General features: G+C 47.9%; 1 protein-coding gene across 1 annotated transcript in view; it reads left to right on the plus strand.

The window, feature by feature from the left end:
- Nucleotides 1–16,664, plus strand: part of PLXNA2 (plexin A2) — a 211,909-nt gene that overhangs the window by 23,815 nt on the left and 171,430 nt on the right. The window contains exons 2-3 of the mRNA XM_037824810.1: nucleotides 1,381–2,648; nucleotides 7,764–7,946. Of these exons, the coding sequence (XP_037680738.1) occupies nucleotides 1,416–2,648; nucleotides 7,764–7,946 (1,416 nt within the window). The 5' untranslated portion in view covers nucleotides 1,381–1,415. The remainder of the gene's footprint in view (nucleotides 1–1,380; nucleotides 2,649–7,763; nucleotides 7,947–16,664) is intronic.

Here is a 16,664-nt window from a genome sequence, read left to right on the forward strand (position 1 = left end):
TTCTCCATCCTCTCTTGGGTGTTTCCACTCCTGCCACTTCGTGTGCCCAGAGTTCTGTCTGGACTTGTCTGAGGAGGATGCTGGACAATCTGTCCCACTGGAGAAAAGCTTTCTCTGCCACACGTCCCGCAACCTGCCGCTACTGCTGCTGTTACTGCTTTCCATGAAAGCCAGGAGCTGCGTTATTACAGTGACAGGACAGGATCCACTCTCCACCTTCCGCCTCCTGCCCAGGAGTCTCTAGAAGCCCTCCTCGGGAGCCCCACCTGCCCGCTCTGGGCAGCTTCCTCTCAATTCGGAAGTGTAAGGCAGGGCTGGAGACTCCCTTGGGCATGGAGACTGAGGCCCAAGTTGAGTGCATGCATCCTTCCACAGCCATGAGAACTGAGCGGTAGCTGGAAGGAAACTGGCCCTCTGTTCACCTCCTTTTGCTCCTCCTCACATTTCTTAAAACCCAGAACTTTTGCCTCAGGTGGCAGAAAATGGACACAGATGACCAGTCCCCCTTAGCAAGGAGGCAGGTTCCCCATATGCTCTGCTTGCAAAGCAGCAGATGTTGAAGCAGTGTCCCCCAGGATCCGGCAGCCTGACTCACTGGGGAGGCGGTGGCTGGGCATCCTTCTGTCCCAAGGAGCGATGGGGCCTCGTCAGCCAGTCTCCCTGGGGCTCTGCAGGCTCCTGATCAGCACTGTGGGAACCCCAGTCTTACTGGTCAGAGCATATTTCACTTTTCTAGAAAAGTTTTTACAGATAAAGATGAGGGATTCTTCTGTGCGGAAAAGAGGCTAAGGGAGAGTGAGAGGCACTTATATACAGGGTGACCAGCCCGTCTGTCTTCCCACAGAGGACAGGGAATGAGAAAGTAAAGAAACACAGCTGTGTGAAGGGATGGACATCTGAAAGGAGGAGTTTTATTGTGATACCCTATGCTGGGGGTAGTTGACTGAGAGAAGCTGGGGGAGTGCCTTCCTAACAAGCTTCTAGAAAAGTGGGAGAGATTTCCACTCCTCTGGGATAGCACAGATGTGATAGTTATGTGGGGAAGATTGGCTTTGGTCCCAACACTGAGATTGACTAACTGGATGAACTTAAACAGTCTTTTAACCTCTCTGAGAGATAAAAAAGATGTCTTTAGGAAGACAGAAATAGAGATGCTTTATAAAGTAAAGAAATATTTTACAGTGTAAAGCATGGAGCCCAAAATAGATAATAGGATTCCCTGAACATCCCTAAGAAGCAGAAAGTCTGTTAAAAATAGAAAAACAAATACAGAAGAGGAGGCTCACAGAAAGGACCAGGGTTGGGACCTTGAGTCAATGATCTTGTTCACTCCTCCCAGACTTTATTTTCCATCTGACCACTCTGCCTTGTGTTTTCCAGAACCATGTGAGGGCTAACCCAGGAAGGTGGGATACATGAGTGCTCAGAGGATCTGTCTCCTGGTCCTTGCCCCACGCAGAATGGAACAGAGGAGGCCCTGGCCGCGGGCCCCAGAGGTTGACAACTGGTCTGTGGTCCTGCTCTCCGTGGTCTGGGTGCTCCTGGTCCCACTGGCAGCTGGGATGCACCAGTTCAGCACCTTCCACTCTGAGAACCGTGACTGGACCTTCAACCACTTGACTGTTCACCGTGGAACGGGGGCTGTGTACGTGGGGGCCATCAACAGAGTGTATAAGCTGACCGGCAATCTCACCATTCAGGTGGCTCATAAGACAGGACCAGAAGAAGACAACAAGTCTTGTTACCCACCCCTCATCGTGCAGCCCTGCAGTGAGGTGCTCACGCTCACCAACAACGTCAACAAGCTGCTCATCATTGACTACTCCGAGAACCGCCTGCTGGCCTGCGGGAGCCTCTACCAGGGGGTCTGCAAGCTGCTGCGGCTGGATGACCTCTTCATCCTAGTGGAGCCATCCCACAAGAAGGAGCACTACTTATCCAGCGTCAACAAGACGGGCACCATGTACGGGGTAATCGTGCGCTCCAAGGGTGAGGATGGCAAGCTCTTCATCGGCACTGCCGTGGATGGGAAGCAGGATTACTTCCCAACCCTGTCCAGCCGGAAGCTGCCCCGCGACCCTGAATCCTCCGCCATGCTCGATTATGAGCTGCACAGTGATTTTGTCTCCTCCCTCATCAAGATCCCCTCGGACACCTTGGCTCTAGTTTCCCACTTTGACATCTTCTACATCTACGGCTTTGCCAGCGGGGTCTTCGTGTACTTCCTCACTGTCCAGCCCGAGACCCCGGAGGGCGTGGCTATCAACTCCGCTGGCGACCTCTTCTACACCTCACGCATTGTGCGTCTCTGCAAGGATGACCCCAAGTTCCACTCCTACGTGTCCCTGCCCTTTGGATGCACTCGGGCTGGGGTGGAATATCGCCTCCTGCAGGCTGCTTACCTCGCCAAGCCCGGGGACATGCTGGCCCAGGCCTTCAATATCAGCAGCCAGGATGACGTGCTCTTCGCCATCTTCTCCAAAGGGCAGAAGCAGTATCACCACCCACCTGATGACTCTGCCCTCTGTGCCTTCCCCATCCGTGCCATCAACTTGCAGATCAAAGAGCGCCTGCAGTCCTGCTACCAGGGCGAGGGCAACCTGGAACTCAACTGGCTGCTGGGGAAGGACGTCCAGTGCACCAAGGCGGTAAGGAGGCCCTCACCTGACCCTGCTCCTCATTCATGACTCGGGCACAAGCTTCCTGTCAGTGCCCCACTGCCAGACTGGCAGAGCCTGAAATGAGAGGGGTTCTCAGGTTCATGTTGTCAGGGGGACACCAATAACACAGGGTCTAACTTACATTAGACACTTGGGGCATGTTTGTTGATTGATTGACTCCTTAAGTCATTCAAAAAGATATCTGTCGAGCACCTACACTGTGCCAGGCATTATTCTAGGCTTCAGGCTTCAGTAGTGAGCCATAGAAATTTTCCTGCCCTCATGGAGCTTATATACTAGAGAGGTGAGAGAAATAAACACATAAATACATGCAGTAGGTCAGATAGTGATAATTGCTATGGGGAAAAATAAAGCAGGGAAAGTGAAGAGACAGTGCTGGAGGCAGTTGACCTACTGAAAAAGTGGCATTCAAGCAAAGGCTGAGATTTGCAAAGACATGAGCCATGCAGGTACCTGGGGAAAGCATCCCAGAGAGGAAGCTGCAAAGAATGCAGGGCAGTCTGGAATGTTTGGGAAACAGAAAAGCAGCCACTGCAGCCAGAGCAGAGTATGTGAGAGAAAGAGTGGTGGGAGATGCAGTCTGTCAGAAGTAACAGGGACCAGATCATGCATGTGCAGGACTTGTAGGGGTCATGTAGGTAGTTGGATATGTAGGTTAGGAGAAGAGGGAAGAGAGTTGAGCTTGACTGATAGGTTGAAAACGAGAAGAATCAGAAGACTGGGAAAAGGGAAGAGAAGACAGAAAGGGGACTTCAGGGTCCAGACCTGGTGATGGCAAAAGCAAGAATATTAGTGGGGTGCATTGTTCTGTTGGATGGACGGGACGCTGCCCCCAAAGTGGTCATCGTCTTCCACCCACTGGATCATCCATCCCACCAGCCAGCCATCATCCATATGTCCACACATCCGTCTGTCCCTCCCTCTCTCTCTCCATCCATCCACACATCCCTCCATCCATTTAACAAGCAGGTGTTGAAGATCTTCTGCATGCCCTACACTGTACTAGGCACCAGGGATGCAAACACAAAAAGACGTGGTCACCTAATGGTTCTCATATTCTACTGGGAGAGAGAGAGATGCAAAAATAGGTGATGACATAAAATAGTGGCCAAGAGTTTGGGCTTCTGAGACAAAAAGCAGTGTTCAAATTCCCCCTGTGCCACTTACTAGCTTCAGAAGTAATTTAACGTCTGTATGTCTCAGATGTCTCGTCTGTGGAATGGGAATGATAATGCTTGCCTCATGGGACGATCAGAAGAGATAATATATGGAGAGAGTAACACCGTGCCTGGCATGTTCACTTACAATTACCAGCAAACACTTATGTAGTTTGACAAGGGGTAAAATAGCTTTCTGTGCAAAGTGCTGTGAGCCCTGGATCTGCAGTCCAAGGAGCAAAGCCGAAACCGAGGGGCCTATGTGGCTGCCTTCTGAGTACCCTAAATTGACGCTGCCTGCTATTGGGACTTATGACCTCTTCTTGAAGTGAGGAAACAGACCATGCCTAGGTTATGCTGTTGTTCCAACCAGCATTTGCTCAGTAGGTTAGGGTGATGGTTAAAACAATCGGATTTGAAGTCCAACAGATTTGGATTAAAAATCAGTTCTACCACTTACTACCTTTGTGGCTGTAGGCAAGTTATGTACCTGGTCTGAGTTATAATTTCTTCATCTTTAAAACAGGGATAATAGTACCCTCTTTTCATGGTTATTAAGAGGATTGAATGGCAAATGTATATAACATGCTTAGCACAATACCTGGCACATAATAAGCATTCAAAAAATGGCAGCATAATTATTAATGTGAATAATAATATTAAAGAACCAGTTATTTGTTTAGTTATTTTACTTTTGTAAAATGAGGAGGTTGAGCTAGATAATCTCCAAAGTACTTTGTAATCTCCAAAGTACTTTGAAATTTTGTGTCCTATGATCCTAACCAATCAGGAAAAGTAGAGAGGAAGTGCAAGGGTTAACCCCAGAGGGGGCCTTGTTGGGAGGAAACTGCTGATTCCTGCCTGCTTCTGAGCCAGAGGGAAGAGGAAACTGACACCCTTCTCTGCTCCAATGCAGAGGACAAGCCCAGGCTAGTGACCAAAGGCAGCAAACACCAGGAGAGAGGTGACAGCAGGTGAACCAGGACCTCAGAGAGGACAGCCCCTCACTCCTTATTCTTTCAGCATCACACCCTTCCAGTTCATCCTTGGCATTGGGGGACGGGGGCAGGGAGTAGGGAACTGCAAAAGGAGGAGTCCATTTAAGAGCCTTACAATCCAAGGGATTCAAGATCTGGGGATCCAGACATCTTAGTGGCCCTAGAGGAGATTAAGGATAAATAAGAGAAGCTGCAGTCCCAGGGCTTGATTTCAACATGACCTCCAGACTAACATGGAACTTTCAGATCAAGACAGACAAAGATTTGTGCTCAGTGGACTAGCATTCACTAAAGGCAATGCTGGGAAATTTACGTGTTATCTCACTTCATCCTTCAATGACCCTAGAAAGCAAAGATTATTATTCCCATTCTACAAATGGAAAAACAAAGACTCACAAAGAATAAATAAATTGCTTAAATCCACACAACTGTAAATAATAGAGAAAGGATTTGAATTCTGTTCAGCCCATATAACTTTGGGGCCTAAGCTTTTTCTGTGAAGCCATGCTCTTCTAAGGAAAGCCTACCCCACGCTCTCACCATTTGAGCAAAAACAAAGGGGCATCAGGTGTTTGGGAATGTCTGACAATTTAAAGAAGATGGAAAGAAATGTCAGCCAGTCTCAGAGACTTGGGCTCAGAGCAAACTATTTCTCTTGTAGTTCTGAAGATTCTAGAATCAGGAGAGATGTAGAGAAATCCACAATCAACAGTGGGCTTTTTGTTTCTGTCATCATTTCTCAGAAGCTGGCTTGGGCTATGCCTGTGCCCAGACTATGCAGCCTTACCAGCACCTGGAGAAACTGGGAAAGCAGCTGAAGCCATGAAATCAAGGCCTTTCAGAGCTGAGAGGAAACATGATGATTACCTGGTCCAATCCTTCCTTTTATGGATGAGAACACTTGAGGCTCAGAGAGGGTGTGGAATACGTCAAGGTCACACAGCTGGATAGTGGTAGAGACATAAATCTAGGTCTCCCTAGATTATTGGGCTACTCTGTTGTCTACAATGTAGAGATGAAAAGAAGTAGAAAAGTTAAAATGAACTAACTGATTACTCTGACATGCCTTTCCAGGGAGCTTGATGTGCCCATCACTGGCTCCAGTGGTGTGCTGGTAAATATTCAGCAATTGGCTCTCTGTGGGAGGGAAGGTGAGGGAAGGCCTGCTTGCAGCAGTTTCCAATTTCCATCATGTTAATACTCCCACCATGGCCAGTTTCAGGTTTCCAGTGTGCTGTCACCAAGCAAAGAGTTGCACACACAATCATCTCTCATGAGCTGGCTCCATCTAGCACACCACTGCTTCATTCCCTTCCTAAGAAGTTATCCCCTTTGCCAGGTGGGGCCCCATATTATCCAGAGTTCAAGGGTTATCCTGAGCCTAAAAATTAGTTCACTTCCCTAAAGAATACACACACACACTGACACACACACACACACACAAGCACAACACCATTTCCACCAATAGCAGGAGCAGCTGCACCCTGCAAAACACCCAGGAATCATAAGAGAAGGGAAGTTCCTGGTTTTAAAAACAACCCAAAAACCCCACAAAAACCACGTTATGCTTATAAACCATTATTCCAAGGAAACGAGGCTGTAGGCAAGAGATGTGTCATCCTGCTCTTCCCTGGTGAGCATGAGAGGAGGAGGTTGAGGGCACAGGGAGCAGGCGTCTCCCTGATGCTTTCTATGCTTCCCACAATAGTCATTTCCTTCCTCCTTTGGGATGCCTTTGCACACCCCAAAGGGACAGCTGCCATGGGATCCGGGCTCTCTCAGGCCCAGAGCCTGCAGCTTTTGCCCATAGAATTCCATGTCACGCAATCTACTAGGACACCCATCCTGGCCCAGCCCATGCTACGCACGGTGCAGAGAACGTGACCCTTCGGCAGCCCCTATTCTCAGCAAACATCCAGAGTCTTTTTTTTTTTTTTTTTTTGAGACTGAATGAGATCTTCCTTAACTTCTCTTTTAACAGCTACCAAAGATAAAGGTACTGGTCCAAGATTACACTGCCAGTTAGCAATAGAACACAGATCTTCCTACTTTCTGTCTAGCGATTTTTTCACTTGCTCAAGATCTCCTTTTAAAGGTTTCTCAGTCTCTCCTGACAGATAGTCTTTATACTGATGCATCACCACTCCCTCTGAAAGGCTGATAATAGGAAGGACATTGCCTCTTTTACTTATATTTACCCAAACATTGTTGAAGACCTGTAATGCACAATAGTAGAAACAGTTATACAACTTGCAAAACTCTTTTACACGCACGATTTCATTTGCTCCTCAACCATTCTATCAGAAAGGTATTATTGCAGATGAAAAAACTAAGGCTTGTATAGATTAAGTAGCTTTTCCAAATTATAAGTGACTGCTCAATATTATTCTGGTGGTTTTTAATCTCCCCCCAGTACATGCAGTATATGATGTCAGGAGTAGTTGAATGGCTTAAAATTCCTTGTGCCCAAACAAGAAACCCTTTCCAGGCTGATAGAAATCCTGATATTGCTTCTGGGCTGAATGACCACTGAAGGGACTCCTGCCTAAAAAGTAGAAAGACCTTCACAGAAGACAAGGGCCACATAGACATTAAAAAAGAAAAAAAAAAAGAAAAAAAAAACAGAACAGAAAACAAGTTCAAGCAATTCACTTTACAAATTGCCCCTGGTTCTCTTGGCAGAAAAATGAATGGGTGACTCCAGGTGAATAGGAGGAATGTTCATTCCTTTATCTGGTCTTGCTGGCGCCAGTAGGGAATTTGTGGGTCAGTTGGTTGAATCTGTTTCCAGTACGTGTTAGGCCCCTGAACCTTATGTCTGTGCCTTTCCAAGGCCTGGGGCCCTAGGGCTGGAGTTGGGGGTAGTGTGGAGGGACTTGGCCGTGTCTCCGCTGCTGTTCACCCCAGTGCCTTCCCCTTCCCTCCAGCCCGTCCCCATCGATGATAACTTCTGCGGACTGGACATCAACCAGCCACTTGGAGGCTCAACTCCAGTGGAAGGCCTGACCCTGTACACCACCAGTCGGGACCGCATGACCTCCGTGGCCTCCTACGTCTACAACGGCTACAGTGTGGTTTTCGTGGGGACTAAGAGCGGCAAGCTGAAAAAGGTAAGATTCTGTGAGCTTGGACACCCCGATGCTGTCCAGCTCCTCAACTGAAAGTCCGTTCCAGAAGGTAGCTATTGGAGGAGATTTCACTACAAACAACTCTTAATTTTCCTGGGGAGCTAGGGAGGGGTGGGGTCAATTTTATGAATTATCTTCCGGCTGCTTCCCCCGGCCATCAGTCGATGGGTGTCTGGGGAATGTAAACATCTCTCAATATTACCCAAACTGTAAGAAATTAGGAAGGTGCATCTGCCTAGGAAGACGAAAAATCACTCTTCATTCCCAAATCAAGTTAAACTGATCTTTTGATTATCTACATTATGATTCACCCACATCACAAATCCCTCCCCAGGATCCGTCGAGTTGATTGTACTGGCCAGAAGTCTTTGTTGAGTCCATCAGAGTGGGTCAAAACAGAATATGGATCCCAATTCTAAGAAGTTGGGGCAAATGGTGGGTGCTTGTCTGATGGCATATGGTGCCTGGGTAACAGGCTGGTCTCCTGTCCTCCCGATTCCTGCAATCACAGATTCTTCCCCTCCCCAACCCCCACCAAATCTGGGCTGCAAGAAGGAAGTAGACATCTTATCCCATGCCCACCGTAGGCACCTCTCCCAGCTGGAAGGTACAGGCTGTCTGGGGCTGGCAGCACGGGAATCCTTTTGTGCAGCAGGCTAAAGCCAACAGCTTGTACCTGCTTGTCTAGTGCTGAGGGTGCAGACAGAGAGCACAATCTGCTTCATTATGTGGGATTGCAGCAGCCACATTCTTTCCGGTCCCAGCTAATCCCCTTTTCCCAAGCTTACCTCCCTGCCACCTTCCCCCAGTCCCACCACCTGTGGATCAAGGCACATGCAAGGCCTCACTGCGTCTCACCCTTTGAAGTTGACATAACCCCTGTAGCTCTTTCCTCCTAATACATTTAGAGCCTTGGGAGGGAAGTTGTTTGGGAATGTGGAAGGAGGGCAGAGGGTGGGAGTCTGAGGATAAGTTTCCGTGTTCTGCTTGTTCTGAGTTACTGCCAAAGGAGGTGAGAAAAAGTGGTCTGGGTTTATGTGAAGATGCTGAACCTTCCAGACCTCTTCTGGTTCCTATGATACCAAAGCCCTTTAACCCTTTCCTGGATCGATGGACAGGTTCCTACATGTTCCTCTCCTGTGCCCATCACCCTGCCTGGGACTGTGGACTCTGGCTTGGCTTTCAGGCACATGGAGAAGAGAATAAGTGTGGTCCCTGAGTTTGCTTTCCCAAATAGGGAAGGGAAGGAGTTACCTTGTGAGAGTCCATTAAGATTAAAACTGGCATAGTGCACTGGGGCAGGGCTCAGCTTGGACTCCTGAGGCTGACAGCTTCCCTGTTCAGTCAGGCTCACCATATACGTTGTGCAAATTGTGCCTGGCACAGCCAAGGGTGTGGGGTAAGGGACTGAAATCCAGCCTGAGCTCTCCTTGTCAAGCCATGTACCCTGGGGTACAGACAACTCCCCAGAGGGGCTCCCCTTACTAATTCTTCTGCCCATAAGGACTGCCTTTTTCTGAACTACACAAAGGCTTTCTAAGGGCCAGCAGCAGCCACAACTAGGACAGCACTCTGCCCCTTCCCTTATCCCTTTCACTCACCTTCTTTCACTGCCCCGGCTCATTTGTGTGACTCTCTGTTTGTCCCCTTTGTTCTTGTGAAAGTTCCATTAAAGGCAGGACCATGCTTTATTCATATTTATTCCCTTCCTCCACCGTAGTCCTTCCACCAAGTGTTCACAGGGGGGATAGGCCCTGTAACCATTCTGCAAAACAGAACCATTCTCTAAGGAACTTTAGAGATCATCCAGCCCAGTACCTTCATTACATTACAGGGAAACTGAGACCCAGAGAAGAAAAGTGACTTGTCCAAGCATAGAGATCTAAGACAATTTGCCTTTTTCCCTAACACCCAATCAGGAAGATTGTTACCTAAAGAAGCAGCTACAGAGCTGGTGATGGAGGCTGAGAACAGCCTTTGGGCCCAGGCTTGCTACATAGTTCAGCCAGCAGTTAGTGTCGCCACTGTCTTCTGTGTGAGAAGAGAGTGGCAGCACTAGATCTGAGTTAAAGAATTAGTGTTTGCTGAATGGGTGAATGAGGAATGAATAAAGAACAACCCAGTCAGACTCAACAGGACCCATGTGCTGAGCTTCCCAGATCTCTATGCATCTTGTGCAGCACACATGTAGAAGGGGCACTGCCCAAATCTGGGTTCGTTGCTCAGTGCAGCCAATAGAAGTTACACCAAACCAGGCTGAAAAGGAAAAGAGGGTTTATTTATACCAGTGGGAGGATGGGGGAGGGAAGCTTTCCCAAATCTGCCTCCCCGAATTGTTTCTTCTGTTGGTTTTTATGCCCATCAGAGACAAAAAGAGTTATCATTTTAGTTAACATGTAACAGAGCTCTGGAGAATTTCAGTAATGTAGTTATTTCCTGTTTTCTTCAGGAACTAAGTGACACCTGTGAAAGGTGTTCCCAGTACTAGAGAGATAGATAAAAAGGCTTTATTCATATCTGGGAGGTCTGAGGACCATAGATGAATGCTTATTCAAATCTGGGTGCAGACTTTACATTTACACACTGCTTCAAGACTTTACATTTACATATTACACCTTTGTGAGAATAAGAGCTTCCATTATAGCCTGTTTCCAGCTTTGAAGGTTACATTTTAAGGCTACTTTACAATTTCCTGCTTGCTTACAGTTTTAAGGTTATATTTAAAAAGTCACTGTTACACACACAGGGGGCTGCTTGGGGCATCTTTCCAAGCCACACACCCAAGGTGGCCAAGTTCTCCTGGCCCTGTCAGAACTGCACGTCACTGTGGAGGCAAGTAAGTGGGTTCAACAGCAAGGGTGGGGGCGTGGCTGCCCACAGCTTGTTCCAACCTGCAGGCTGGCTGCTACTCCTTACTCTTCACTTGGCCTCTCTTTGGCTGTTTCTGTGAGCTCATACCACCCCTTCTCTATGAAACTCACCCTTCCTTCCCACCTATACATCTCTGAGGCACCCGATACCACACCCAGACTCCCGCCAGCCCTCCATTTACCCAGTCGTCTGTTCTGACCCCTCTCCAGAGAAACAGCCCCTCAGGAATTTATGGAATGTCCCCAGGAAACCCTACCATGGTCCCAGCCCCATAGCCCTTTCAACACAGGAAGGAAAATAACGAAAAAAATAGCTAAGAGTTTGGAAAGGGAAGGGAAGCAGGGCGCGTCAGAACTACTCATTTCTTCCCTGCCTGGCCAGACGTCTGTCAGACTGTCCAGCCCTCATCCACTGCAGCCCATAGGAACAGGATGTCCCCAAGGGGGGAAGTTTAGAGGAAGCAGGGACTCACCAAAAGTGGTATGGCCACAGGGCGCTGCTGTGTGCTGAGGCCCATACTTCCTCACACACTGCTCTCTGCTAGGCACATGGAGAACACCATAGACCTGGATACAGACACTCGGAAGGAATGGGCAGAATACAGATAAGACTTCGGAAACCAAGATGTGTACTACTTACATGGCTTAAGGGTTAATGCAACAAAGGTGATAAAGAGACAGGCAGATTCACCCCTGAGGGGGGACAATTTGAGTGAAACCAGTTGCTATAGGGTGATCGATCTGGAAGGCTTTATGGAGGAGGAAGATTATCATGATCTGCTTAAAGACTAGATGAGACAGGGGAACTGATGAGTTGGGGGTGAGAGAGAAGGGCATTCTCAACCTCGGGTGCCACACTGGAGAAGGGGCAGAGCACTTACAAGGGGTCTGGAGTGCACTGAAGGGCCGTGCAGGACTTGGCGAGCCTTCTGAGTACCTAGAAGACCTTGTTTGGTAGCCACTCAAATGAAAAGATCTTGAGATTTTAGCTGACCACAAGCTCAACGTGAGCCAACGATGCGATTCAGCATTCGCAAAGTTAATCCTTGTTCCCCACATGAATGGAATAGTTTCCAGGTCTTGAGAGACAGTGGCTCCACTTTAGGTTGGAGATAATATGATAAGAGGGTCTTAAGCAAACTCAAGTAGGTTCAGCAAGATAAGCAAACACTGGTAGGACATGAGAATCATGGTATATGAAGAAAAAGAATTTTAAAGGATGTTAGCCCAAGGGGGGAAAAAAGAGTAAAGGAGGAGACAAAACAGGTTCCTTCAGATAATATAATATACTGAGCATTTATTCTGTGTCCAGTGCTATTCTAAGAGCTTTACATCTCATGACTCATTTAATCTTTATATAATTCTATGAGGTGGTTGCTATTATTATCTCCTTTTTAAAGATGAGGAAATAGAGGCCAAGAAAGGTAAAGAAATTTACCCAAGACCACAGAGCAGGTAAATGGCAGATTCAGGATTTGAGCCCAGGTCATCTGCTTTCACAACTGGGACGCTTAACCATTAAGCTGTGGGAGATGAATTGGATTTATCTGTGTGGCCCCAGAGGACAGAATAGAGCCACTGAGTAGAAGTTACAGTCAATCAGCTTTCACTTAAAATAAGGGAGAAGTTTCTTATAGCCAAACTGTCCAATATGGAATGAATTGACGTGAGAGGGAATGAGCTCCCAGTCAGCGGAAATATTCAGGTAGAGTCCGGGTCACCAGTCAGGCATGCTGTAGAGGGGACTCCTACCCCGAAGCAGATGATCCTTTCAATTATTCAGCCACTACTTCTCTGACTCCTTAGTTAGGAGTGTATGATAAAGGAGGGCAGGCTGTGACAGAGAAGAGGAGCAAAGAGAGAATTCCAAGGCACCCTGGATAAGGGCTTTGAAGTCAAAGGTAGGTTTGAGCTTGCCCTCGGCATGGCTGAAAGCCCCTCAGGATCAGGTAGGAGGTGCTTGGCATAGACGGGGCAAGGCATGGCCAAGATGACGGTGGCAGACAGGCTTGGGGCAAGACACAGGGTAGGGGAAAGCTGGTTAATCTGGCGCCTGGACACACTCTACTGTGATGACATCCCTCCTGGCAAAGACGAGGCTGTGGGAGTCCAGATAAGAGAGACTGGGGGGTGATGCCAAAGCAGGTTGAGGAAGAGTGGCAATAGGAACTGGAAACTCTTTTTAATATGACTTTCCAGGTTGAAGGGAGGAGTCAAGGAAGCAGGTCAAGCACAAGTAGCAGGGCAGAAGAGAGAACGGAACATTCTGAAAAGCAGAAGACACCAGGGAGATGGGAGGAAGGACTGTCGCATGGTTCAGAGAAAAGTCTCTCTGGTTCCTTCCCTCTATTTGCAGCTGCTAGAACTGCTGCCTCAGCCCTGGTTTCACAGCCTTCCAGGGTCTCCTCAGAGAGGCCGGGGTGAGGATGGGGAGGTGGGAGGAGGTGTTCTGCTCTCACCCTCTAGCCTCTTGGCCCAGGGGTCCCTCACTAGCAGCCAGGGGTGGTGGCTCTGTTCTGTACTCTAGCTGGAAAGCGTTTGCTGGCTGCTCGAGCACTGGTGGCATGTCCTTCCTGGCACCTCCTCAGACCCCTCACGGCACTCAGTGCTTGCTCCAAGAGCCTCTGACAAGGTAGCAGCTGCCAGTGTGTCCAGTTCTCTTAAGATTCACAGATCCTTGAGGACAGGGACCCTCTTTTTCATTTTTGTACTCCTCAACCACCAGTATCAACATATATCTTGTTAGGTACTCATTAAAATTATCTCAGATTTTCTGAGTATGTACCGTATGCTAGTCACCCATTTGCATTGACTGAAATGCAGACAGCAAGAGCAGCTCCTGTCAATGTGGCTTGCTTGCAGAAGAAGTTATGATGTGTTGGGTAGGTTGGGGAGAGGGAAGGCTTGTGGTGGCAGTGAGGAGGAGTCCAAGAAGCAGGAGAAATGCTGGCGGGTATGGGGAGTTTGATTTCTGGTGATGACATTTTGAAGATGGTGGGTGTTACTTTCAGAAATGTTGATTGGAGTGAAAGAAGGGGTTGGCTTTTACACCATTGCCTGGAGATCCTCAGAAAAGCAAGGAGAGCCGTCTGCTGATCTGCTGCTCCTGGACAGGATGCAGGCTTACCTGCAGCTGGTTGGGGTGGGGGTGGGGGCTAGGTAAGAAGGTCTAGGTAACCACTGCTCCTCCTGCCAGCCCTCTATTTTTAGGACACCTAGGACATTTTGGCAAGTCTGCAGAGACTTGGCCCTTTCTAAACTCTGGGGAAGCCCTGGCCTCTGTTGGCACTGTCTCCTTTCCCATTAGCTAACAGCAGCTGAAACGCCTGTGAAATTCTTAAGGAAACTTCCTTCTTCTTTTCCCTAAGGGACATACCAACTCAAGGTCTCCAGTCCCCAGCCCACAGGAAGCCCTGATGTCCCAAACCTATTCTTCTCTTTTTAATCTCACAAACGATTTACTAAGCAAAGCCAGGAAAACTTCAAGCCTCTTGTAGTAGCAGCTTGTGCACTGGAAAGAATCCATCAGATGACCAAAAGGGGGATGTGAAAGGAAATGAAATAAGCTTCAGTGGCAGAGAGATTCCAAAATGAGCCGAGAGATCACTCTGGTGGGCACTCTTACGCACACTTTAGACAACCTTTTTTAGGTTCTAAAGAATTGGGGTAGCTGGTGGTGGATACCTGAAACTATTAAACTACAACCCAGAACCCATGAATCTCGAAGACAGTTGTATAAAAATGTAGCTTATGAGGGGTGACAGTGGGATTGGGAATGCCATAAGGACCAAACTCCACTTTGTCTAGTTTATGGATCGATGTGTAGAAAAGTAGGGGAAGCAAACAAACAGACAAAGGTACCTAGTGTTCTTTTTTACTTCAATTGCTCTTTTTCACTCTAATTATTATTCTTGTTATTTTTGTGTGTGTGCTAATGAAGGTGTCAGGGATTGATTTAGATGATGAATGTACAACTATGTAATGGTACTGTAAACAATCGAAAGTACAATTTGTTTTGTATGACTGCGTGGTATGTGAATGTATCTCAATAAAATGATGATTAAAAAAAAAAAAAAAAAAAAAAAAAAAGAATCCATCAGAGCACTGAAGTATTAACTCACCCCAGTCCCTGGTTTATTGTTCACTTATGTGGTAACCCTGTCTATTGACAAGATACCTGTATGTGTCTTTTCCATCTTTCTCAAATACTTCAACTAAGTGTGATGATTGCCCCCTGCATCTCTACCCCATTTTACAGACATGGAACACTAAGCCACAGAGATATTCAGTATCTCACCTGAGGGTATAAGGCCGACTGTTGACAATATTGACATTGGCATTTACACTTCCTCTCAAAACGTACAGAAGTCCCTAACCTGTGGCTCCTTCATGGGGTGGAGTTGCCTTGGCCGACAGAAAGCCAAGTTGGATGAAAAGCTGAGAAATATGCCTTTCTCTCTGTGCCAAGCCTGTCAAACAATAGCCACTCATTCCTCTGAGTGGAAATGATTCACTCGTCTCTCAATGTGAACCCTGATTAAGTAAACAGCCAGGGCTCCATGTCCAATTCCAGGAGACCCAGTGGCTCTTCTGGGACTTGTGACCGCTGCCCCGGGCCCCGACTCCCCTAGGCAGCTGGGCAGCACTGGGGGGTGGGTTAGTAGGGAGCAGACGCCCCTCTGCCCCTCCCCAGAGCCTGCGTGGCCAAGGTGGGATGGTGGCTCAGGGAGCTCACCACCGCATCCCTAGTAATGAGTTTGGCTGCCTGCCCAGGCTCCCGCCGCCAAACCCACTGTTTGTTTTGTTGTTTTATAGGCCTCTTGGGTCCCGAGAACTGGTCTGAAAGCTGGGAAAGGCTGCATTGGTTGGCACAGGGAAGGAGACATATTTACAGAATCCCCCACCCCCCGGCCACCACCTCCCCCAGCTCAAGCATGACAGGTGTAGAGAGGGGGGTTGTTGGTTTCTATCCAGAACCCCAGCTGACCCCAGAGGAGAAAGCCCTGATCTCCCAGAGCCATTCTGAAAGGGGACAAACTAAAGGCTCATTTATTGTTTGCATCTTTTGTGCAGCTCCTTAAATACTTCAATCCTGGGCAGTCCCTGCATGAGGCATCAGGCTGTGTGTTTAGTAGGCTGCTTTGCAACCCAAGAGCAAGCCCCTGTTGCTCAGGTCTTTGTCTCAGGGCAGGTGAAGGGAACTGTATTTTGGGGACAAGGGGATGGAGGGTAATGATTCAAGCTCACAGAATCCAGATGACCCAAATAGGCCACATGAAATTTTCCAGAGAATACAGAGGCCTCATCTTTAGGAAAATGCAAACCATAGAAACGCACAGCCTTTTAGACCATTCCTCCTGCCTTGCCTGAGTACACTGGGCACAGCCGTATATCTCAGGGTTGGAAGAGACCTCCAAAGACCACCACGTCCAGTTCCCTGCCTTCAGGTGGGGACCTGTTTGCATAACGAAGATTCTATGAGCTGCTGGATTCTGGTCCTGACTCCAGCTCTCTGGCTGTGTGACCTTGGAGCTCCAGTTTCTTCATCTGTAAAATGGAGGCTATTATAATATATGCCTCATGACACCATAATGAGGATTAAATGAAATAATTCATTATCAAACTAATATTTATTGAATGCCTACTTTGTGCCAGGAGTTGGGTGTATGTTATTTAACAAGACTGTCGACACCTGCCCTAATAGAAATTGTATCTTAAAGTGGGAAGGCGGACAAAAACACAAGTGAGCATAATATGTAGTATGTTTATAAGGAAAGAAATGGAGAACAATGAAATAATTCATTTAAAGCACTAGAGAGCTGCTTGGGCA

Source organism: Choloepus didactylus, chromosome 2, assembly GCF_015220235.1.
Source record: "Choloepus didactylus isolate mChoDid1 chromosome 2, mChoDid1.pri, whole genome shotgun sequence".
In the NCBI taxonomy this organism is placed as follows: Eukaryota; Metazoa; Chordata; class Mammalia; order Pilosa; family Megalonychidae; genus Choloepus; species Choloepus didactylus.